Source organism: Benincasa hispida, chromosome 9 (assembly GCF_027475165.1).
Source record: "Benincasa hispida cultivar pf3 chromosome 9, pf3_genome.v1.1, whole genome shotgun sequence".
NCBI classification, from domain to species: domain Eukaryota; kingdom Viridiplantae; phylum Streptophyta; class Magnoliopsida; order Cucurbitales; family Cucurbitaceae; genus Benincasa; species Benincasa hispida.
Window position 1 is genome coordinate 4,241,521 of NC_143486.1, and position 24,922 is coordinate 4,266,442.

The window sequence follows — 24,922 nt, forward strand, 5'->3', positions numbered from 1 at the left end:
TGATTTAATTTGTAGACTTTAATTAATAACAATCTAATATTAGGTAGTTTAAATTTTTTAATGATTTTATTCTTCTATTTTAAAATTTATGACCATTTATTGCCTATAGGTAGATTAATGGGTTGCTTGGACCAAATGTGTGCATTTAAACTAGATTAACTAAATCATTTACAAAGCATGAAATGCTATTACAATCTATAGATTATTCTTACGATTCAAACTATGATCAATGGTTAAAAGTTTATCAATTTTAAGTACATTTTTTTTTTTTACCATTTTATTAAATTTAAGGGAAAAAATCGTACAATGATAAAGCAACAATTTAAATTAATAAAAAAACTGGTAAAATAAAATAATATATCATTTAGTGATGTGTTAAAATATGGACTAGAAAAACGCCCAATCATTGAAAATTAGCCCAAATCAAAATATTAGGAATTTTTTTTTTTTTTTTTTTTTTTTTTTTTAACAAAATATGTAAATGTACAAAAATTTTGAACTTCCAACTTGAAAGAAACGGGGAGGAGTTTTTTTAGACGAATATTCATAAAGAACTGTTAGAACGACCCAATAACCAACCAACAATCCCTTGAGTGGGAAGGAGTTTGAGTAAATGGTTTATAAGCTCATTAAGTATTTTTGGAGCATCGTGATCTAGAAAATTATCTAGTACGAAAATTGTATGAAAAATTTTCCAAATTACTTTATTCATTGCTTACCATATAAAATTATTAAAAAAAATTACATGTAACTTAGGAATTAAAATAATATGTTTGTTGGAAAAAAAATCCATCACTGCTACTGTATGAATAAGTAAAAAAAAAAAATAGATAAATTTAAAAATAATAATAAAATTGGGAACACGAGAATTAATATGAAAAAACTCCAAACCAAAGAAAAACCCACGAAGAAAAAATATTTAATTGAAATTTTATTACCGTCACACAAATCTCTCCCGATCCGAACTACATGAGCACTCTTTCAAGAGATTATATCACTCACCCAATTGATCTAGTATAACAAGCTTATAGTGTTTTCAAATTTGGATGATTTGAAATCAAAGGCATATGTTTTTTTTTTTTTTTTTTTAAAAAAATATTTCCTTTAAGTCCATGATTTTCTTGAATATCTTAGATGTGTGATTAACGGCATATTTTGCCAAAACTCAACAAATCTTACCATGGCAAGATATTTGAATAATACATATATTTTGCTATAATCATTATCTTCAACGACCATCATAATTATCAACTCAAACAATTATAAATTAGTCCACCATACAGAATATACCACTTAGAAATACCACCTTCTAAGATTTTTCTTTTTTCTCCATTTTTGAAGTTTTCATGTAAATTATCTCTCTCTTTAAATTTTATTTTTCCTTATTCCTAGGGCAAGAATATGAAAATTTTCCATAAATATTATCTAACAATGTACAAAAAATTTTAAGAGAAACAAGTATATCTTCCAATAATATTAAAATTAGTCCCCTTTTGAATGTTGATACTATAGTATTAAATTTTCATCGATATTTTTATCGGTATTTCTACGTTTCTGTGGGTTCTATATTGACATGAGAGGTGAATTGATATTTTCACTATATCATAGAAAAATCTACAAAATATAAAAAGTAAGCAACAAAATGTCACTAATATTAACATAGTATAAATAATAGACATGTTAACTTGATTAAAAATTATAAAATATCTATTTACTATTTGAATTTATTTTTAAAATCGTTTGTTTTTATAAAATTTTTAGAAATTTTTATCAAAATTAATATTTTGTTGGTATATTTATCAATTTTCTTTTTAATATCGATATTTTAAATTTTGATTGACATGCTAGTGGAACATCGACTTTCTTTGCCCAACTGTCAGCTTTCGCCATGTTCTTCATCTACTTTTAAATTTGACGAAATTTCATCCTCTCAACCACTCCTATGTCGACACGTCACACCAATTTATATGCTGATTGATGACGTATCATTCTCAACACGTGGGAACTGGGCCCTCAACCCTTCCTTGTGGTCCATTTTAAAGAAAAGAAAATGCAAAAAAAGAAAGGGTCTAATTTATTTTTATTCCATTGTTTTACCTTTTTACCAGGTTTAAATAATCATGATGTGATTGCTTCGATTTTATTCGATTAAACTAATTTCATATCAAGATAAAATTATTCTAATTAATATTAGTCTAAACTAGATTACGTTAGCAAATTCAACGGTTGCTGTGTAAACAGTGGCGCGATCTAGACCGTTGGATTGGAGAGCTGGTTGACTGGGACCCACGAGAAGGCGACATTTTGTAATTAATGGACGGGAAGCTAGAACTTGGAATTCGAGGTAGATCCAACGGTCTAGACGCGGGGAGAAGAATTGTCACATTTTCCACTTCTATTGACTTGTCATTTCAAGACCAAAACGACGTCGTTGAAAAGCTTGTGGACAAGCTGCAACTGCAAGTACAGTTTTTCAACAAATTTATTTATTTGTTAGTTATACTTATACAATGGGTGGAGGGGTATTTAATAAGAGTGCAACAAAAAATCGAAAAATTAAACCAATTCAAATCAATTTAATGTTTTGATTTTTTTTAAAATAGATATATTGATTTGTATTTAAAAAAATGATTCAAATTGGATTTTGATTGGAAAAATCAAACAAAACCGAACCAAATCGAATGTATATATATCCTTAAAAATAAATTCTAACATTAGACATCTTCTATTGTTTTAATTACTATGGCATATATATATTTATTGTTTTTTTTAAAAAAATACCAACTATTATGGAGTGAGTATATATTTTTTAGAAAGTTCCTAGAAAAAAAAACTAAAATGTCCAATTTCAATATATACAAAAAAAAAAGGGAAAGAAATAGACCCAATTTTAATTTAAACTTAGTAAAAATGACCAATTCAAAACCAAATTGAAAAAAAAAAAATCGAGAACCAAACCAATAATAAATTGAACCAAATAAAAACCAATTAATTGGTTTTGTTCTTTATTGGACAACGGTTTGGATCTCTTCTTTATAAAAATCAGTTAATTTGGCTTGATTCTTGATTGACCCAAAAACTAATAAAACTGTACCGATTACCACCTCTAATATCTAAATCCTACCATTTAAAAAGCTAAAGTAATGTTCCTTATCTTTTTAATAATAATAATGTTTCTTATAATTAAATCTATTAATTGATTTGTTTTTTAAGTTCAAATATAGAAAGCAAGATTGAACCATTTGACCTAGAATGGTAACATATTTATTCATCCAGCTCCCTTCAAAATTATTAATTTCACCCATTATCGAACTTTAAAAGAATAAAGAAAAACAGATTTTTTTAAAAAAAAATCATGAAATTTATTATTATCTCTCTCGTAAAAAATTCAAGATTATATATATATTGTGTATGTATATATATTATTTAGATCTGAAAAAAAGAAAAAGTATAATGGTAATAAGGAGAAACTAAAAACAAAATGAATGAAAACAAACGGTATGATCCACTTAAGGAAGATGGTTTTCAAGTCAGATTGTCCAAAAATCAAAGCTTCACATTTGTAATATATTGTTTCAATCACACCCTAAAACTTCAATTTAAATGTAAAAAAAAATTATCATTGATGCATTAAAAATATAGAAACTTCTACCAACTGTTTTGATTGCATTAGGTTGTTTTTAATGAACTTTTTGAACTAAAAATTTTGAAAAAAAAATAAGTGCAGTTTCGACTACATTCATCTATTATATAGTCTAAGTTGCACCAATTTTTTTAAATAATTATCTTTATTTATATTTTACGATGTATAAAAAAAGATTGCATGAGATTAGGTATTGACAATTATTGTCCAAAAAAATATACACCATCAAACTATTTTGTATCCTTTTACCTTATAAAACTTGATAAATTAAATATTAACCACATTAAATAAATTAGTTGTCCGTTCCAGTTGAAAAAAAATTGGTGTAAATTTATTGTTTGAAAGTTTGATTGGAACGACATTTATATTGGTAGATGGTTATGCATTTTGTAATATTGACGAGTTTCATTGCAAAAAAAATCTGAAGCCAACAATGGACAATTGGTCAAATTAAAAGTTCGAAGGGTGTGATTGTAATAATATTTATAATTGAGATGTGGATTTTCAAATGAGCTACAAACTTCCGACTTAAGTTCCAAATTGGTTGGAAAAATTCACCGTGGGGCCCCGTCTCGATCAGGACAAAGAATCCCCGAATTGACTGGAGATGGGGTCAAATCGGGGATGGGGAGGGAATCCTTGCCCCGTCCCCGTCCTCGTCCCTATATATATATATATATATAGGTATTTAACTGTTTACATTTAGCCTAGTTTTTAATTTAGCCCAATCTAAAGTGTCCAAGCCAAACCAATTAGAATTTTAGGATAAAAAATGGGGGGGGGGGGGGGGGTGCAAAAAAGTCTCTATGGGGAAACAAAAGGGAAACACAGGGAAACGGGTCTTTGCGACGGGGAATCCTTGCCCCCGTCCTTGCCTTCAAATGGTGGGGATGGAGGTAAAATCCCCCACCTCTCCTGGTCCCGTTGCTAACCCTAGTTCCAAATTAAGATCTCTTGTGTGGAGTTATACTAATGCATTTACAAAGATAATGACATGAATTATAACTTTGGATTGGGTCATATTAGATTAATAATTACTCAATACTTGGATTCATTTCATCCCCAAACCACTTGATATTGAGTTTATCTTCCCTGGTCTTTTCATACACAGAGTTTATTTGAGACACTGAGTTGATATATGATAACTGAAGTTCATATATTTGTAGAGTTCATATGTCTATGTTTTAAGTGTAGAGTTGTTTAATCTAAGTTCATATATTTGTGTCTGGGTTGCAAAGTTGAGGATACACGTCTAGGATATCTGGTACAGTTTTTTGAACTTTAAATGATCTCGTCTTATGATGACTATTTTTGTTTTGAAATTTTTTTATTCAATAATACTACCTATCTTCGTATTAAATAAAATATGGATTGCAATCTTTTTCTTTTAATTTTTAAAGTTTATCTTTTTTTTTTTTTTTTTGAGCAATGAACAATAATTAACCAACTACATTTTTTGGAGGAATAATGTTAAACAAAATGGAAAATCAAAGAGAAATCAAAACTTTTGATTTTTAATTTTTCTCCATGAATTTTGACATCATCATTTATTTTTCTTCTTATTCTTCCTGTTGTTGCTCTGTATAATTACTCCGACATAATTTTTTTAATTGAATCTCCCCAATCATCTTAATAGCCAATAGAATGCCACTAGATTTCTTCGACAATTTCACTTTAAATTCCTCTAAATTTGGATGATCATCAGTAAATAAATTTCCATTTTTTACTATTTCTTGCCAAAAAATGTTCCAGGAAAAAAATCATCATTTTTTTTATATGTTACATACTATTAAACTATATACATACTTTTCCAAATACTATTAATACTCATTTGATATGTAAATTCAATTAAATACAAATATATCTTACAAATTTCTACATATAAATATTGTACTTAATGTAGAGAAAAATACTATTTTTTATATAATCAACAACCCTACAACATACTTTAACAGTCGTCGATCTTATAATAGTCAAAAGTGGTTGTTAAAGTTGATTATCGAAGATGATTTTTGTTAGAGGCGGTTGTCGAAGCTTGAAGTTGGTCTTATGAAAGTGGGATTGGAGCTGGTCGCTGGAGTTTGTTGTCAAACGTGGTTTTTGGAGCCTTAAGGTTGACCGTCGAAGTTGGTCGCATGAAGGTGGTTGTTAAAGTTGATTCTTATAGATGATTTTAGTCAAAGTTTATAGTTGGAAAAGGTTGTCGGAGCTCAAAATTGGTCGCATGAGGGTGGTATTAGAATTGGTTGTCAAAATTTTGTCGTTGGAAGTCATTGTCGAAGCCCGAGTCGATCGCCGGAGTTATGCGCTCGAAGGTGGTCATCGAATGTGATATGATCAGAGTTTATAGCCGAGAGTGGTTGTCGGTGTTGAGGTTGATACCCTAACTCTTGTGGGTTATGTAATTTATAATTGTAATGTACAAACATTTTATTTATTTAATAAAATATGAGATGTTTTATTCGACATTTTGTAGCATTAACTCACAAACTAATAAACTGATATCCAATGTTATCTTCTGTAGCTTAAACATGTATATAGAGACATACAGGTGAATCATGTTTAAATGATAGTCCAAATGGTCTGTAGTAGATGGATAATGCTATATACCTTATATCCTGGTGACACTACGAATACGACCCGCTTTGTAGATGTTACAACTATTGTAAAGTGCTATAAATGATTTGATCCTGATCATTCATGTAGAGACATGTGAGCGAGGGTGTTCTATACAAAGAAGTTTGTATAAGACCGAACCAAGAAATGACTAGTCTCATTATATAACACCATTCATAATAGAGACCTACATTTCACTAGGATGATCATAGGTGACATGACCTGAATCATAAGTGAGTGTTGAAATCATACCCATGAAGGCGATCATTTGATTTGTGTAGGTGAGAGTGGGAAAATCGTCGACTCAATAAACCTACCATTTTGAGGATTTATCTGATTAGGGAGCTGGAAACACAACCACACAAGATGGAATTCATCAATTCCTTAATATTTGGGTAAGCAGATAAATTGCTCCCTTAAAGGCTGATTATGGGGCTTGAATAATGTGGCACTGCACCTTCTCTTGACCTGATAGCATTTTGGTCATAGTTGGATTATGACTTACTGTTCATTAGAGGGATCAGTGGTATTTAAAGAGTTAGATGTAACTACATGGGGAAAACGATAATTTTGACCTAATTGTACTTACGGGCAATTTGTGAAGAGTTATCGCAACGTTTATTGGTTATATCTAATGGACACAGAAATATATCTGTAGTGTGAAGAGTGCAGTTGTCGGTCTTTAGTGAAGTGACCGACAGTTAATGGATGTTGAATAATTTAATTAAAAGAGTTTAATTAATTATTCAAGTACTATTGGAGCTTCAATCTACATGTTCATAAAGTCTCATGTGTAGCTCAATATGGATTATTGGGAACTAATTTTGGATTAATTTGAATTGTTTAAATTAATTGAGTGATTTAATTATATGTGATATAATTACATATAAAGTTCAATAGAGATGAATTAAATATTTGAATATGATTCAAATACTAATCACATGAATGAGATTCATATAATTAAATTTATTATAAATGTGATTTATATTAAATATCATATATGTATGAGATAATAAAACTTTAGGTTATGTGTTATATATATATATATTAATTAAATTAAATTTATAAATTTAATTTTAAATTTCAAAAGTTCTCAGTTTTTCTCTCATCAAATGTGGGAGTGGAGGGTGGTTTTGTTTTTTGGGTGATTCATCTTCTTCACAGAAGATCTCAATTTTTCTCTCTAGAAAAAGCATACAAAAGACTCCCTACAGCTAAACTATTTTCTCTCTCTCAAACTTTCTCCCTCTTCCAAAATCTCAGATCCCACACAATCCAAAGAAATTCTCATCCCAAAAGAGAATATGGAGGTCTCACTTGTAGTGGTGGCTATTTTGGGTCGTGACTGTTCGAGGAGTAATTTCGTGAAGAAATTGGTTTCTTCAAGGGTACGTATTTCCCCCAGCTTTTTTTTTTTCTTTTAAAAGATGCATGCTGTAAATTCTTCATTAATGCATAATTGTATGTTCTGTAAAATTTTTGTTCTATAGAAATAAAATTGGGTTGATCCCCACGTCTGTTATAAAATTTCACAGTTCCTTCAGTCGGAGCCTACAAAGGTGGTGTCGGAGTTAGTCATCGGAGGTGATTGCTGGAGCTCGAAATTAGTTGTCGGAGTTGTCATCAGAGGTGGTTGTCAGAGCCCAGAGTCTGGTAGTGATAGATGTCGACAGGCGAATGGGTGGAACATTAAAAATATTGGAAGAAGCGAGAGTTGTCGTGAGTTTGTAAAATATACCAAATCAACTTTACCTACATTTAGTGGTTATTTGATAAAGCAGTAGAGTTTGTTGGGGGATTAAAAAGCTCATCCAATGTTTGTTGCCCGTTTAAAAGAAAATGGTGGGTTATAAACCCAGTGTTTTACTCTACCTTTTTCTCTCCCCCATTTCAAACTCGTTTTTCCAAACATTTTAATCACTTTCCCCCTTATATCTTTCTTTTTCCATCACGCGTTTTATTACTCACTTTTCATCTTCTCTCTTCTTCACTGTTCGATTTGTCTTCTTTCATCTCGTCTCTTTTTTTTCCCTTTGGGTATGGGTTGTATTCTCATCAAACTTCATTCTACATTTGCATTTTCTTGTTGAATGTTGTGTTTCTCTTCTTCGGTTTTCTTTGTATGAATGTTTTTTTAGATCTAATAGACATGAACAATTTTTTGGTAGATTTAACTATTTTTTTTTTATTATTATTCTAACTTTTTTTTTTGGTAGATCTAACTATTTTTTTAGTAGATATGAACGATTTTTTTTTATAGATCTAACTTTTTTTTAGATCTAAAACCTTTTCGAATATTTGGTTTCTGACTTAAGATTTGTATGTTCATGTCTAGACTCCCCCATATACCAATTCGCTCTTACATGTTTGATTTTTCGATTGTTATTAGCTCTGTACTTCGTTGGATTCGTTGTTATTTTGATTTAGCTTCTCGTCATTTTGGGCGTATGTTTTTATTTATACAAAGAATAGCTATAAATACATAAAATTAATCTTTATAAATATAGTTTAAAATTAATCTTTATAAATATAGTTGTATATACAGAAAAACAAAAAATAAATTATTCCCTAATTTTCAATTTATAATTTCATTTATAATTTTAAATTGGTTCACATTTTATTTCATTTTATTTTGCCTTACAATTTTCTATAAAATTGAAAAGAAAATTGCAAATGAGTACAGAATAAAAAAAAAAATGTTTTTATTTATACCAAGAATACCTCTAAGATGGCATAAATTCCATGACGAAGAAAGTATAAGCATAGGAATAAAAGTTAGTACCTTTTCAACGTCATAACCATATGAATAAGCATAGGTTGGAGTTAATGTCCTAAATCGAGTGTATCTTATAGTTGGTAAAAACAAATTATATGTCTAATAAAATAAGAGGCATTTTATTAATGTTTAGACTACATTAAATCAATCCAATAAACTAAGATCTAAGTTTATTTTATGAAACTTAAACATGTATGTGGAGACATAGGTGGACCACGTTTAAGTGATAATCTAACCGGTCTATAGTAGATGGATAAGGTTGGGTACCTTATCTTGGTGATACTATGAATACGATGTATTTTGTAGATGTTACAATTATTGTAAAGTACTACAAATGATCTGATCTCGATTTTTCATGTGGAGACATGTGAGCAGGGTCTATACAAGAGTTTGTATAAGACCGGACCACGAAATGAATAGTCTCTCTATATAACACCGTTGCTATAAGAGACTTACATTTCACTAGCATGACCATAAGTGACTTAACTTTAATCCTGAGTGAGTTTAAACTTCTGTCTATAAGGACAATCCTTTGATTTGTATGGGCGATAGTGGTTTTATTAGCCAACTCAACAAGCCTACTATTTTGGGTACTGGTTCGAATAGGGAGTTGGAAACACAATTACACAAGATGAAATTCACTCCTTTCCCGACCTTAGGAAAAATAGATAAATTTCTCTCTTAATAGCTAATTCCAGGTCATGAACATTGAGGCTTGAACCTCTCACTCGCCCGAGAGGTGTTAATTTATAGTCTGTTATAAACTGTTTGTTCATTAGAGGCATCAATGATATTTAAGGAGTTAGATGTAACTACATGGGTAAAACGATATTTTGACCCATATATAGTTATGAGCAATTTGTGAATGGTCGACTCATTGTTGATTGGTTATATCCGTGGACACATAAATAAATCTACAATGTGAAGAGTGCAACTATCGATTTTTAGTGGAATGACTAGTAGTTGATGAAAATTGATAATTTAATTAAATAGTTTAATTAATTAATATTATATAGAGTTTCTAATCTATATATCTATAAGGTCGTATTGTTAGCTCACTAAATGATATATAAGAGGAATGGTTTAAATTATTCAAATCAATCGCATATTAATGAGATTAATATAATATGGTCAATTATAGATGTGATCTATAATTAAGAATGCAAAATATTTGAATAACATTATATATTATATGTGTATGTGATAATTATATGTTGATTAATTATATATTAAATATGATTTAATGTAGTCGTTTAATTAATTAATTAATAATTTTTATGTTGATTAATTATTTTGTACACATATTATTATCAATAAAATAAATATTTTATATGCATTTACTCAAAATACAATAAACTAAGATCCGTTGTTATTTCATGTAACTTAAGCATGTATGTGAGACATACAAGTAGATCATTCCTTGAGTAATAACCTAAATAATTTGTAGTAGATAGATAAATGAGGGATACCTTATCCTGTCGATACTACTGATACGTCCCGCTTTATAGATGTTACAAGTGTTGTAAAGTGCTACAAGTGGTCTGATCCTGACCATTCATGTGGAGCATGCGAGCGGGGGTATCCTATACAAAGAGTTTGTATAAGACCGGACCACGAGATGATTAGTTTCTTTATATAACGCCGATGATAATTGAGATTTACATTTCACTAAAATGACCATAGGTGATATGACCTTAATTCTGAGTGAGTTGGGAACTCCTGCTCATGAGAGCGGTCCTTTGATTTGTATGGGTGAGAGTGGCCAGATTGCCAACTCAACGAGCCTACCATTTTGGGGATTCGTCTTATTGGGGAATTGGGAACTCAACTACACAAGATGGAATTCACTCATTCCCCGAAATAGAGGTAAGTAGATAAATTGCTCCTTTAAGGGTTGGTTCATGGTCTTGAGCATAGTGGCCACACCCTCTCCTGGCCCAAGAGAACTTAGTCGTAGTAGGACTATGACTTATTGTTCATTAGAGGAATTAGTGGTACTTAATAAGTTAAATGTAACTACATAGGGAAAACGGTGAATTGGTCCAGTTGTACTTACGAGCGATTTGTGAAGGGTCATCGCACCGTTGATTGGTCATATGGACACAGAAATATATCTGTAGTGTGAAGAGTGCAGCTGTCGGTCTTTAGTGGAGTTATCAATAGTTAACAGATGGTGGATCTCGTGATTAAAGAGTTTAATCAGTTATTCACGTACCGTTGGAGCTTCAAACTACAGATCCATGAGATCTCCTTGGTAGCTAAATGAGTTCAAGTTGAGAATCAGATTTTGGATTAATTTGAAGTGTTCAAATTAACAAGAGGAAATTCAATTATATGTGATATAATTGATATGATGTATTAGATACATTAATTGGAGGAATTAATATAAATATGATTTATATTAAAAACTATGAAATAGAAAAATAACTATGGTTTATATGTTACATATGATGAAATATTAAAACTATAAGTTATAAATATAATATGATAAGTTGGTTATTATATTTATTTATAACATATTAATTATTCCTTTTCACTAATAACCGATTTGAATGGAAGGTTATTGGAAGTTTTATGGTAACTGTGAGATAAAAAGGAAAATGGTTTTCCAAAATTAGATTGATGATTCATTTCGGAAAAATCTTACAAAAGGCTTTCAAGTAAAAAGGTTTTACTAAGCGATATCATAGAGAGCATATATGATGGAGCTACGAGTTTACTATACGCTTATTCGATACTACACAATCGAGTAGCAAAGTCTATACGATAGGCTTCATCTTCTAAATGATCGAGTACATCATCTATATGATAGATAGTATTCATCTTCCACTTATTCGATCGTCTACCTCCTGCTTTCCTTAATCCAAAATCATATAGAGCCCACAACTTTTGGATTCTCACATCGAGAATACCAAGTTAACCATCGCGATGATGTTTTAGTTATGTTCGAGGATCAGGTTGAACTCGATTATGATCGAGGTGCATCCAGACATTTGTTGAGATTGAGTTTGATCGTTGTGTTCGAGTTCATGTTGATTGAACATTTTGCTGAACAATCAAAGGATATGTGAATAAGAGTTCTTCAAAGGTTTGCATACTCTATCCCTTTGTATCTTCCTTTATAAGTAGCATGCTGTAATTTCTGATTATACATAATATGTTCGTTTCTGTTTAGACTGTAATTGTTTGTGTGTTCTTTCTCAATGGGATTTAGAACGATCCACTTCCGTTGCTCACAGGACATCTGTGTTTAGATTTCCTTCACACGGAGTCCCCGAGGGGAACGTTAGGACAACCGTCTGCATGGCTCAGGCATGACGCTCTGAAACACGTCTTCAATGTTCGTATGCAAGAAGGAGCATCTGTTCGAGAACATGTTCTCAACACGATGATCTACTTCAACGTGACGAAGATGAATGTGTCAAGCATCGATGAAGCTAATCAGGTTAGCTTCATACTTGAGTCTTTATCTGAAAGTTTTATGCATTTCCGTAGCAATGTTGTTTTCAACAGGATTGACTACATCTTGACTACTCTACTCAATGAGCTACAAACCTTCCAATATTTGTTGTAAAGCAAGGAGAAGAAGAGTGAAGCAAATGTTGCCTAATCTTCTAAAAATTTACATAAAGGTTCGACCTTTGGAACTAAATATGTACCTTCTTCCTCCGGCACGAAAAAGTGGAAGAAGAATAATGGTGGAAAGAGGAAGGCTAACTTCGTAGTTACTGTTCATAGGGTAGATAACCCATAAAGGCTAACAAAGGAAAATGTTTATACTGTAACCAAAATGGTCATTGGAAGAGGAAATACCCTAAATATTTGGCAGAAAAGAAGAAATCCAAACAAGATAAATATGATTTACTTGTATTGGAAACCTGTTCAATGTAGAATGATGATTCTGTCTGGATTATTGACTATGGGCCACTAACCATGTTTATTATTCATTTCAGGGTAGTTCCTGGTGGCAACTAGATACTGGTGAGATGATGATGCAAGTTGGAACCGGGTACGTCATCTCGACTGTGGCAGTGGGAGGTCTTCGGTTGACTTTATAGAACGTATTTCTTATATTAAAAGATTTATTTGTAGTTCTCGATTTAAAAATGAACTTAGTTTATGTAAAGTGTTTGCTTGAACATAATTATGATATCAACTTTCTCTCTAATAAAGTGTTTATTTCCAATAATGGTGTTAATATTTATTCTACAAACTGGAAAAGAATCTTTATGTGCTAAGACCGTCAACAACTAAGCCCTCCATAACATTGATTTGTTTAAAACTGTTGCAACTCAACATAAAAGACTTAAAATTTATCCTAAAAAAAATGCCCAAATTTGACACCTAAAATTAAGACACGTTGGTAACATGACTTGAATCCTAAGTGAGTTGTGAACTCGTGCTTATGAGGGAGGTCCTTTGATTTGTATGGGTGAGAATGGCCAAATCTCCGACTCAACAAGCCTACCATTTTAGGGATTCGTCTAGGGAGTTGGGAATACAGCTACACAATATGGATTTACTCCTTTTCCGATGCAAGGTTAAGTAGATAAATTGCTCCCTTAAGGGTTGATTCCGGGTATTGAACAATGTGGCGCCACACCTTCCCCTAGCTCGAGAGGGGTTTAGTCATAGTTCGACTATGATCTATTGTTCATTAGAGGAATCAGTGGTACTTAAAGAGTTAGATGTAACTACAGGGGCAAAACGGTAATTTGGCCTAGCTGTACTTACAAGCAATTTTCTGAATGGTCATCATATTATTGATTGATTATATCCAATAGAAATAGAAATATATATGTAGTGCAAACAGTGTAGCTGTCGGTATTTAGTGGAGTGCTCAACAGTTAACAAATGATGAATAATGTAATTAAATAGTTTAATTAGTTATTCATGTATTGTTGGAGCTTCAAGCTACAGGTCCATGAGGTTCCTTTGGTAGCTCAATAGGATTAATTGAAAATAAGTTTTTTGATCAATTTGAATTGTTCAAATTAATATAGAGATTAATTATATATGATATAATTAAGTTGTTTCAATTATATGTGATATAATTGTTTTAATATATTTGATACATTATAGCTTAATGGAAGGAAATGACTATTTGAATGATATTCAAATATAGTTTCTATGAATTGGATTCATAGTTGTTAAATTATATAAATAAGATTTACATATAAAAGAAAAAAGAAAAAATAGCTTATTTTATACGTGATACAATATTAAAACAATAGGTTATATGTTATATTTGATATAACATATAATTTAATATATATATATATATATATATACATACATACATACATATATATTATGATAAGTCGGTTATCATATTTATATTTATATTATTATTATTTTAATAATAAGGAAGGGAGTTACAACTCCCTTCCCCTTATTTTCTCTCCAATCACGTAAGTGGGTGGTGGATATATTTGACATATAGAAGATAAATCTTTCTTCTTCTTCTTAGCCAAGGTTAATTGATTGAAAAAGTGAGAAAGACAATAGAAGAGTTCTGTGTATTTGAGTTTTTTAGAGAGTTCTCAATCTTTCCTCTTCTACACGAAGTTTTTCCTCAAAACCAAAATAGCCAGAGCCCACCATTATTGGGTTCTCATCCTGAAAATACTGAGGAAACATTCGTGATAGTATTCGTTCTTGTTCGAGGTTAATCTTGAAGAAAGTCTTCAAGTTGTTCGTGAACTGTTTGAGGTAAAACGTGAAGAAAGGTCTTCAAAGCTGATGTTTCTTGAAACCCTTTATTTAGCATGTTGTAATTTATAATTAAATGCATATCTTGTTTCATGTTTACTGTAAAATGGAATTTGGTCGACCTGCTTCCGCTCAAGGGATCGAAATGAGACAATAACGATGCATTCCATGTAATTTCCTTTTCCAATTTCTTAATTCCTCCCCCTGATGTTGGAAAAATTTTCTCATTAAAATGACAATAAAAAAATCGTGCAGTAAATACATTATCCATCAGGGGTTGAAGATATTTAATAATTGATGAGGAATCATATCTAACATATATTCTTAACTCTTCTTGAGGACCCATCTTAGTACTTTATGGTGGAGCAATTAGAACATATACTGCACAACCAAAAATTTTCAAATGGGAAATATTTGGCTTACGATTATAAGCTAATTGTAATGACGAGTACTTATGATAAGCTATTGGCCTAATATATACAAGTAACGCTGCATGCAAAACAACATGCCTCCATACAGATGAAGGAATCTTAGCTCTCATAAGTAATGGTCTTGTAATTAATTGCAAACATTTTATAAATGATTATGCTAAACCATTTTGTATATGAACATGAATGCCAAGATGTTCAACACTTATCCCAATTGACATACAATAATTATCAAAAGCTTGGGATGTAAATTCAGCAAGACGAATGGTCTTAATTGTATAATCAATAAATTGTGCTCTTAACTTCATTATTTGAGCAAGTAATCTTGGAAATGTAAGATTTCGACCTGATAATAAACACACATGTAACCATCTACTTATTGCATCTATTAATACTATAAAATATTTAAATGATCCACTTGGTGGGTTAATGAATCCATATATATCACCACGAATTCAATATGAAATTTCAGGTGATTCAGTCCACTCTTTAGCTAGTGATGGCCTAATTATCATTTTTCCTTGAGAGCACATCACATGATAATTCATTAGATTGAATAGTCTTCTAGTTCTTCAATGATTGTCCATTTGAATTCTCAATAATTCTCCGCATCATTATAGATCCTGGATGACCCAATCAGTCATGCCAAATTGTAAATATGTCTGAATTCATGAATTTCATGTTCATTGTTGCATATGTTTCAATTACTCATATATGAATATAATACAATTCAGAAGGTAAAGTAGACAACTCTTCCAATATACGTTTTTCATTTGAGACAGTGGATATGATATATAGATATTTCACATTATTCTTACTATCAGTCTTGATATGATAATAATGCAACGTAAATCTTTAAAACTTGGAAGATTTGCCTTTGATGGACTAGAGAGCAATGCATTGTCAACTGTAAATTTTGTTCCTCTAGGCAAAATAATATTTGCTTTTCCAAAACCTCCGATCAAGTTAGCAGAACTTGATATTGCATTTACTTTTGCTTTTAGCATTGTCAATTTGAAAAAATATTTTTTATTTGTAAGCATTCTGTGTGTGGTTGCACTGTTTGCCAAACAGATCTTATTTGCTCATTTTTTAAACACCCAACATATGAAAATGATCTATGTTTCTTCATAAAAAAAAAAAATTACAATTAGAAAAACAACACTTAAAATATATCAAAGTTACTAAAAAAAAAATAAAAATAGATAAAAGAAAATAATAACATTAAGTCTGGATATTCTCAAAATCAAAAGAAACACTTGATGTTCTATTAACTGCGTCAATCATATCTTCAGGAGATTCAAAGAAGTTCGTCACATCCAAATTTGTTATATGGGATGGGTTAAATATATCGTTATCCTGGTATGCAAAACTTGCTTTAACATTTTTCCCTTTTTCCTTCAAGGAGGCTTGATAGAGGTCAACTAAGTGTTTTGACGTAAGACAGGTACGTGACCAATGCCCAGTCATTCTGCATCGGAAGCATTTATTTTCAACATTTTTTTAACTCTTATCTTGTGGAGTTTTTCTTTTGTGATCATCATTTTGTGTTGTTCATTTGAAATTTGAATGATTAAAACGAGCATCACAAAAATAATAATTATTTATTCCTTTGCTACAGTCATGACCTCGACTGCGACCTCGACCTCGACCACGATTATTATTAAAATTCACAGTATTGACTTCAGGGAATGATGTTGTTTCGATTGGTCGAGATTCATGATTTTTTTTATCAATAACTCGTTATCTTGTTCGACTACAATAAGACATAAAATTAATTCAGAAAACTGTTTAAAACATTTCTTTCGATATTGTTGCTGCATGAGCATATTTGAGGCATGAAACGTAGAAAATGTCTTCTCTAACATATCAACATTAGTAATTATTTATCCGATAACAACAATTTTGAACTGATTTTAATTAATGCGAAGTTGTAATCACCTACTGATTTAAAATCTTGTAGCCTCAAATACATCTACTTATAACGAGTTTTAGGAAGAATAACGGACTTTCGATGATTATATCTTTCTTTTACATTTTCCCACAAGATACGAGGATCTTTTATTGTAGGATATTCCATTTTCAATCCCTTATGAAGATGGTGACGAAGGAAAATCATAACTTTTACTTTGGTCTGAATTGATGTCATATTTTCCTTCTTTAATTGTTTCTCCCAAGTTCATGGTATCTAGGTGAATTTTAGCATCAAACACCCCGTGACAAATAATTATTGCCATTAATGTCAAGGGTTGCGAATTCTAATTTTGTATTTATATTAGAAATTTAATAGATATTGAATATGCAAAATAACATCAAATTTTTTAATTATAACGAAGAGGGAAAATCGACATATCTTTAAGACCTACCTTTAGCGGAGAAAACGACAGAAGCTTGTGCTGATAACGTGTTCTGAAATTGAGGAGCACAATTGAAACACAGATATGGGAAAAATATAATAATAATAAATAAAATATAGAATAACTAAAATCACAAAATAACTAAAATTATAAAATTGGATAATAGAAAATTTAGTGGAATTTGAAGTGGATTTCTTACCAATGGGTGTGTGCTCTTAAGATCCACAAAATCCCACTATTTATAGACAACGTGGCAAGTAGGATGTGGACTTACATGGACACCAAACATGAATAACTACAAGACATATGGTCAATATGAAGGGTGACACATGACTTTTGGGACAATAAGCAATGATCATATATTTATTATTATAATACTCATAATAAATATCTATTAAAAGGATTAACTATGAATTTGCGAATATAATTGCTTTTAAGATATATTGAAACTTTTAAAAAAAAAGAAATTCTTATAAATAGAAAAACCTAAAAGATATTTATATTTTATAGTAAAAAGTTTCAAAAGTATCATATATTTTTTGAAACTTTTGCTATAAAGCATAAATACTTTTAATTTTTTAATATTTCAAAAAGTCCCTTAAAAAATATATAAAAAAATAAAATAAAATTCAACCTTTAAGAAAGGCGGAAACGAACCTTCACCTACACATTTTTAGGAGATAAAAACCCCAACACTCCCTTGTTCCTTTGGATGCATGTTTTTATATTTTTGAAAAAATATATATAAAAAAAATATATGCAGGAATTATCCAATAAAATCATGTGGCAATTTTTTAAAATAAAAAATGATTTTTAATTTTTTTTTATCTGTGCCTAAAAAAGAAGATGCACATGATTAGATGCAACCTATGTTGTATCTAATTATTATCTTTTTTAGGATAAATAGTCTAATTTCGAATAAATAAACAAATAAATAGTACTAATAATAATATAAAGATTTTTTTTTTCTTTTTTGTTAATTTAAAAAAAAATAGTTTTAACAAACAAGAGTCGAGAATGTTTTTGAAGGATGATTTGCGGTCAGAATTATGGCGGTAGTTTTATTTTAAAGTGCCTTGTTTTTTCCTCTTTTTTTGAGTGCCTTTTAAGAAAGTGCATTAATAGAAGATTGAAATAGGAAACGTATTTGAATTATTTCTTTCCCGTCATTATTGAGTTAAATTATTTGAAATAATTTGCTTTTTATTGTCGAGAAACTTAGATGTTTTTATTTTATTTTATTTTTTAATTATACAAACCACATCTAAATTATAAAATTTACTACAATTACACTCTCGATCATTTTATTTGATCAATCACTCCTAGTCTTAAACTAGATAGGTTGTTACAATTACACCCTTAATTTAATCAATTAGTTCATGCAATTTGTTAATTGTTACAATCGACTCCTATAGTTTGTTATTATTATTATTTTTCATTCGACCTTGATAGCGAGTTACAAATACATTTTGATTTTTTTAAAAAAAATTGAAGTGACATTTGAAATTTAAGGTTCAACATTAATATTGAAGATGAATCGAAATCAATAATTAAAATATTGTTGATCACGTTCATATCAAATTTTTAATTTTATAGATATACCAATGTTAAAACTAATTGAGAGACTGATTGCACTAAATAACAAATAATATGGGGTTCATCCATCACATTAAAAGTTCAAGAGTGTACTTGTAAGAACTAAATTGTTTAGTAGGATTCGATCCCTTGACCTAACACACCGATTGGAGAAAACGGTGTGACCGATTGTTAAGAAACTATATTGTTTAGAAGGATGATTAATCAAATTAAGAGTCCAGAGGTGTAATTTGAAACTCTCACATCTTGATCGTGATTGTAACGTATTGAGTAGTTGAATTATATGTTTTTTTTCCAACCCTATATATGGAATGAAAGAAATCAAACATCTTATCTTTTAATCAAGAACATATGCATAAATAAGTCGACTATGATTAGATTGACTGAAACTCGAAGATCTGAAACAATCTCTATGAAACCAATTATGCTAAGATGTTTTTGAGTATAAACCTAATTTATTATGTTTTCTTTGACAACTATTAGTTGATTACATCGAAGAAGTCAATCAGGCAAATTGTAACTCTCAGAGTAAGTGAAACTTCACATGTGCAATACTAATGTTTAATTTTCTTGTCTACCTAAAACATATTTTTGTTCAATTGTATATTTTACCATTAAAAATTTATGGATACAATTGTAACAAATACTACAATTTAGATATAGTTTGCTCAAGCTAAAATGAGCTTAATTCGATGGTAATTAACACGGTCATCCTCCCTAAAGGTTGAGGGCCGATTCTCCATCTTTGCAATTGTTATACTAAAAAAGAAAGAAGTTAGTAGTAGTTTGCCCAGTTTGTTAAAGTTAAACCTATACTTTATGCCAAAGAAAAAAAAAAAAAAAATCAAAATTCAGAAAAATCAATAAACTCAATTATCTAAACATGTTTTTTTTTTGGTTGAATTTTTTCCTTCAAAAATTAAACATTTTACTTTCTTTAAGCAAAGTCCAAACATGAATGAACCAATTTCCTCTCTTTAATTCAAACCATCAGCCCCTCCTTTCATGTATCCAACCTCACTTTTCCTTTTCTTTTTTCTTCCGAAAAAAAGAAAAGAAAAAAAGAAAAGGAAAAGAAGTAGAGATACTTTTATCGATGGGAACACGAGTTAAGGATAGAATGTTGATTTAAAATATATATTTCAATCGCTTTCTAAATCACACTTTTTTGGATAAATTCAAATTTTTTAACCTTACACTTGAGATATGGCTTAAAAACACCATATTTTAAATAATTTTAAATTTATAGACCAAAATTTGACCCTACTGCTTGACTGTTCATCCTTCATTTTTCAATGTAGGCCATAAAATTTGAACATAATTGTATATGTTTTTTAAATGAACTTTCAAAAACTAAAAACTAGTATTGAGAATGGATTCAAAACAGCTAATTGTGTAATTGAGAGTGATTTCGAAATTATTAAAATAACTTTTGTCACAGGTAACTACTATTTATGTGGGACGACGAATTGAACCAAGTTCAACAGTCATTAACATATGCCAATTCCATTGAGGTTGAAGCTCAAATCCACATATCCAGCTTTGTTTTCAAGTTGATTATAGAACATCATAAGAAAATGGCAACTCAAACAACACATCTTCCCATCGTTTCTAAATAATAGATTCGAAAAACTTTCAATTAGCCCAAAATAAATCAACAGATTTAGTTCTCTGGCTTCAAATCCTACGGTTGTAATGCCTGTGGAAGCAAGAAAATCTATCCAAGATCTACCATTTGAATCTGTTCTTCCTTTTGGTGGGGATATGAAAAAGTAAGTATTGAGTATTATTAGATCAATCAAATGACTTTGGTCACTTACAGTAAAACTTAAAAAGTATTGCACTTTCTCACACACACCCCACATGGATTTGATCCTATCCAAAGTTAATATTTATATTGTTGACAAAAAAAGATCATGGTATCAGATTCAACAACCAGACAATCAATCTTATCATCACATACTTTTCTTCCCAACAAAAATTGCCAAAAAAAAAATATAGTTTATTAATTTCAAATCTCATCCACTAATTGATTGAAGGTTAACCTTAATTAATGAGAGGATCAGGGAGACTGTGTTTGTCATATAAAGTCAGGGCATGATTTCTCCTGGTCCCTTCTGTTTTTATAATTATTTTTTATTATATTTTGTTCGAATCAATCGATGACAAGTGCATCTCTGTAAATTGAGAATCTGGGTCTGACCACAATTTGGCATCTTTATCTATTAGTTACCAAAAAAGAGAAGTAGGAAGGAACAGTCATTCATTCCAAATGGATTTGCCACCACATCATTTTCCTCTAATTAACAGTGTTTTATATAGAGAAACTATTTCCCCTTCTTCCAATATGAAGAAAACTAAAGGTGGATGATGATGAATTCTAATGGGTAAAACAGACTGACTGCCAATTACTAAGCTTTGAACATCTTGATCAAGTTAATTTATGAGAGAAAATGATAAATTAGGATACAGATAAGTAAACTAATACAGACTAAACATTTCCAAAGATGGGAAAAATAGTTACCTAATTCTGCATCTCATCATCTAGTTGCTGCTATCGCTGTTACTGTTGTTGTTGTTGCTACAATGATGATTACCAGCAGCAACAACTCTTCTCCCATGTTTGAGCTGCGAAATCTCCAACTGTGTCTTCATAAAGAATTGCATTCTTTGCAATTCCAGATCCTTGGCAAATTTCATCCTCTGCTTCTCCATTTCCACTACTTGCTCCAGCTTCGAACTCTCTGCTTGTTCATACGCCTCGCCAAATTTCAGAATTGCTTGTGTTAATTCACTCACAGCATTTCCCCATCCCTTTTCTCTCGATCCATTCCTTCCCTTCTCTGCCTTCCCCACCTGCCCCAAATTCGGATTCACCGCTTCCTTCTGAACCCTAACATTTTTCCTCTGAAAATTTGCTTGCCGATAACTATCACTCGAAGTTGGGGATGTTTCTCGGTCGGAGCCTGAGGAATCGGAATCAGTAGTTCGAGGCCGCTTGTGGTACTGAATCTTCTGAGCTTTTGGCCCCTTTGGTTGCTGTTGGTGACTGTGATTATGATGAGCTTGATACGGAATTAACGATCGATTCACTACAGGAATTCCTAGAGGAACTTTCTGGTTCTGCTGCAGCGGCGGATTTACAGCGGTCGCTACACCGGCGCTAGAAGCAGAATTCTTCGAAGCGGGACCAATCAGTTGATCCAATCTATCATAAAATGGCCACTTACTGGGGCCTCCTCCAGCAGTAATCTTAGCCTTCTCAGTCTTATATTTCTTCTTGACCGTATCAATCCGATTCTTGCACTGAATATCAGTCCTCGGTATCTTCGTATAATCCTCTCTACTACTCACAATATCAGCAACCTCTTTCCAATGCTTCTGCTTCAAATTCCCTCTACTCAGTTCTAAATACCTCTCTCCCCAAGCATCAATCAGCACCGACGTCGCACCTTCGCTCCAGCAATCCTCTCTTCCGCCACCGCCGCTTCCTCCACCGCCGCCCTTGGACTGCTGATTCGGCAGAGCCAAGGTTATCATGTTCTGAGAAGAAGGCGGAGGAGGAGGCGCCGCCGCAACCGTTACGGTAATCCGGCCGTTGGAGATCGGCGAAGCAGGAGATCCACTTCCCGGTGACGGATAGGACTGAATCTCATCGTCTTCCTTCATGGAATCCGGTCCAATCTTGAACAAAAAATCGCCGATCCGAAAATGTTACGCACCGATCTGGCAACTAGATGGAAAGAACGTGATGTTGGTTCACCGGCGCATGTGAATCGGTCCGGTACCGTCATGAGCCGGAGATATGCCGCGATGTGAAATGCAAATGTCTGATCCGAGAGAGAGAAAAAGGGTTAGGGTTAGGGTTTGGGGTTGACCGGCGAAAATGGCATAATTTCTGTGAAGAAAAAATGGGGAGTTTAATTTGGTTGACGGAAAAAACAGGGAGAAGGGAACTGACGGCGTCGGTGAGGGAGTAATTTGGGAAGGGGATACGTGGCGATAAATTAGAACCGGATAGACGACGTGGCAAAACGTGATTGGCGGTAATTTGTACCGGGAGTTTTTCATAACCGGAGTGACCGTGATGACGCTGCCGGCATAGCCTCGGGTAGGTAGTCCATCGCTGTTTTTATGTGGTACAAGTAATTTACTTAAAACTCCAATTATGTCTGATTAATTACAATTTTATCCTCACCAGGTTGGATGATTTTAATTTCGAGTTAGAGTTGGGTTGAGATGTTCTTATATTTTTTTCGGATTGGTTTGGTTCTATGTTACATTTTTAAAAATGGAAGATTGGAGAAAATAGCAAAATTATAGGTGTCTTTTGATTTTTGTCAAGAACAAAAACATACTATGCACATGACATATATTTTTTAAATTTCTAAATTATCCCTGATATGGTCGATTAATAATTTATTCGAGTACTGTAGAAATACAGTTTTAATGGAATCATATGTTATGAGACTATATCAATTGTCAATAGAAATACAATATAAATAAATACATTTGATTTCAACGATTCAATAGATAATGGTACCAAATTTTTCTCTCATTTTAAAATTTGAATCAATGATTTCATATATATTTTGATTTGATTTAACCAATTTTGAAAATATTCAGAATTAATCAATGTTTAATTTGTTTATCACTACTTTGATTTTAATTTATAATACATCTTTAGATTTATATTATTTTATTATTTAAAATTCGCATTCAAAATTTTTATCCTAATTAGAATTTTACTCAATATTTTATACATATTATTATCTATCAAACTGTATATTTCATTTAAATTTGATATTTTTTTGTACTTTTTTAATCAATTTTTATTCATTATCATCTAATTATATTACTATACCATTAATTTATCTTTTTGACAAATAAATAAGTATTCACGTCTACGATCTTGCTATTTTTGTTATGCCTCTACAATGAGTTATGTTAGTTTTGTGGTTGGATGAGTTATAAATACAGTGTAATTATTGAAGTTTAAATGAAAATGGAATTATGAATATAGTATAATTGTAAATAAACAGACTCTATTTTTCTTAACTGAATTAGATTTGAATTTATAGTTTATTATCAAATTAGATTTCATTTAATTACTTATTGGATTAATCAATATAAACAAAACTTCCTGATTTTCTCTCAAATTTATATTTAAATTTATCTTTTATTATCAAATTTGATGTTATGTAACTAACTTTCGATTTGTTTAAATGTTTGTTTCAATATCTAAACATTTTTTCCATTAATTTATACATACTGTTATCAAATTAATTTGATCATTCACACGTAAAAGTGACTTATTGTACTTAAAAAGAAACATATAAATGGGAATCAGACTTACACCCACGCACACGCACACAGAGAGTTTATTATCATCATCATCAAATTATATTTGATCTAATTACTTATTGAATTAATTACAATAAACTAAACTTCCTGATTTTTCTCTCTAATTTATATTTGAATTTATCTTTTGTTATCAAATTTGATTTTATCTAACTAACTTTCAATTTGTTTAAATGTTTGTTTCAAATTTAAATGTATCTAAATATTATTTTCATTATTTTATACATGTTGTTATCAAATTAATTTGATCTTTTTTCATTCATAATTATCAAATGAGAATTAGACACACATAGAGTTTATTATTATTATTATTATTATATCTCATATTCTTCATTTTTTTCACTTAATCGTCCCGCAAAATCTCATTTTCTCCTTCTTAATCTCATGGGCTGCCAACCTTTTTCGCTCGCACACATGTTTCCTACTTTTATTT

At 30.9% G+C, this 24,922-nt stretch overlaps 1 protein-coding gene across 1 annotated transcript; it reads right to left on the reverse strand.

The window, feature by feature from the left end:
* Positions 1–20,607: 20,607 nt before the first annotated feature.
* On the reverse strand, positions 20,608–23,514 carry ASIL2 (sequence-specific DNA binding transcription factor). The gene is made up of 2 exons (XM_039042982.2): positions 21,653–23,514; positions 20,608–20,878 (listed from the first exon to the last, which is right to left on the reverse strand). Exon 1 carries the CDS (start codon positions 22,795–22,797, stop codon positions 21,673–21,675), a length of 1,125 nt encoding a protein of 374 aa, XP_038898910.1. The 5' UTR covers positions 22,798–23,514; the 3' UTR covers positions 20,608–20,878; positions 21,653–21,672.
* Positions 23,515–24,922: the final 1,408 nt, after the last annotated feature.

Coding starts and splice junctions, on each gene's coding strand:
- ASIL2 (XM_039042982.2), bottom strand. CDS start 22,797: ATGAAGGAAGACGATGAGATTCAGTCCTATCCGTCACCGGGAAGTGGA.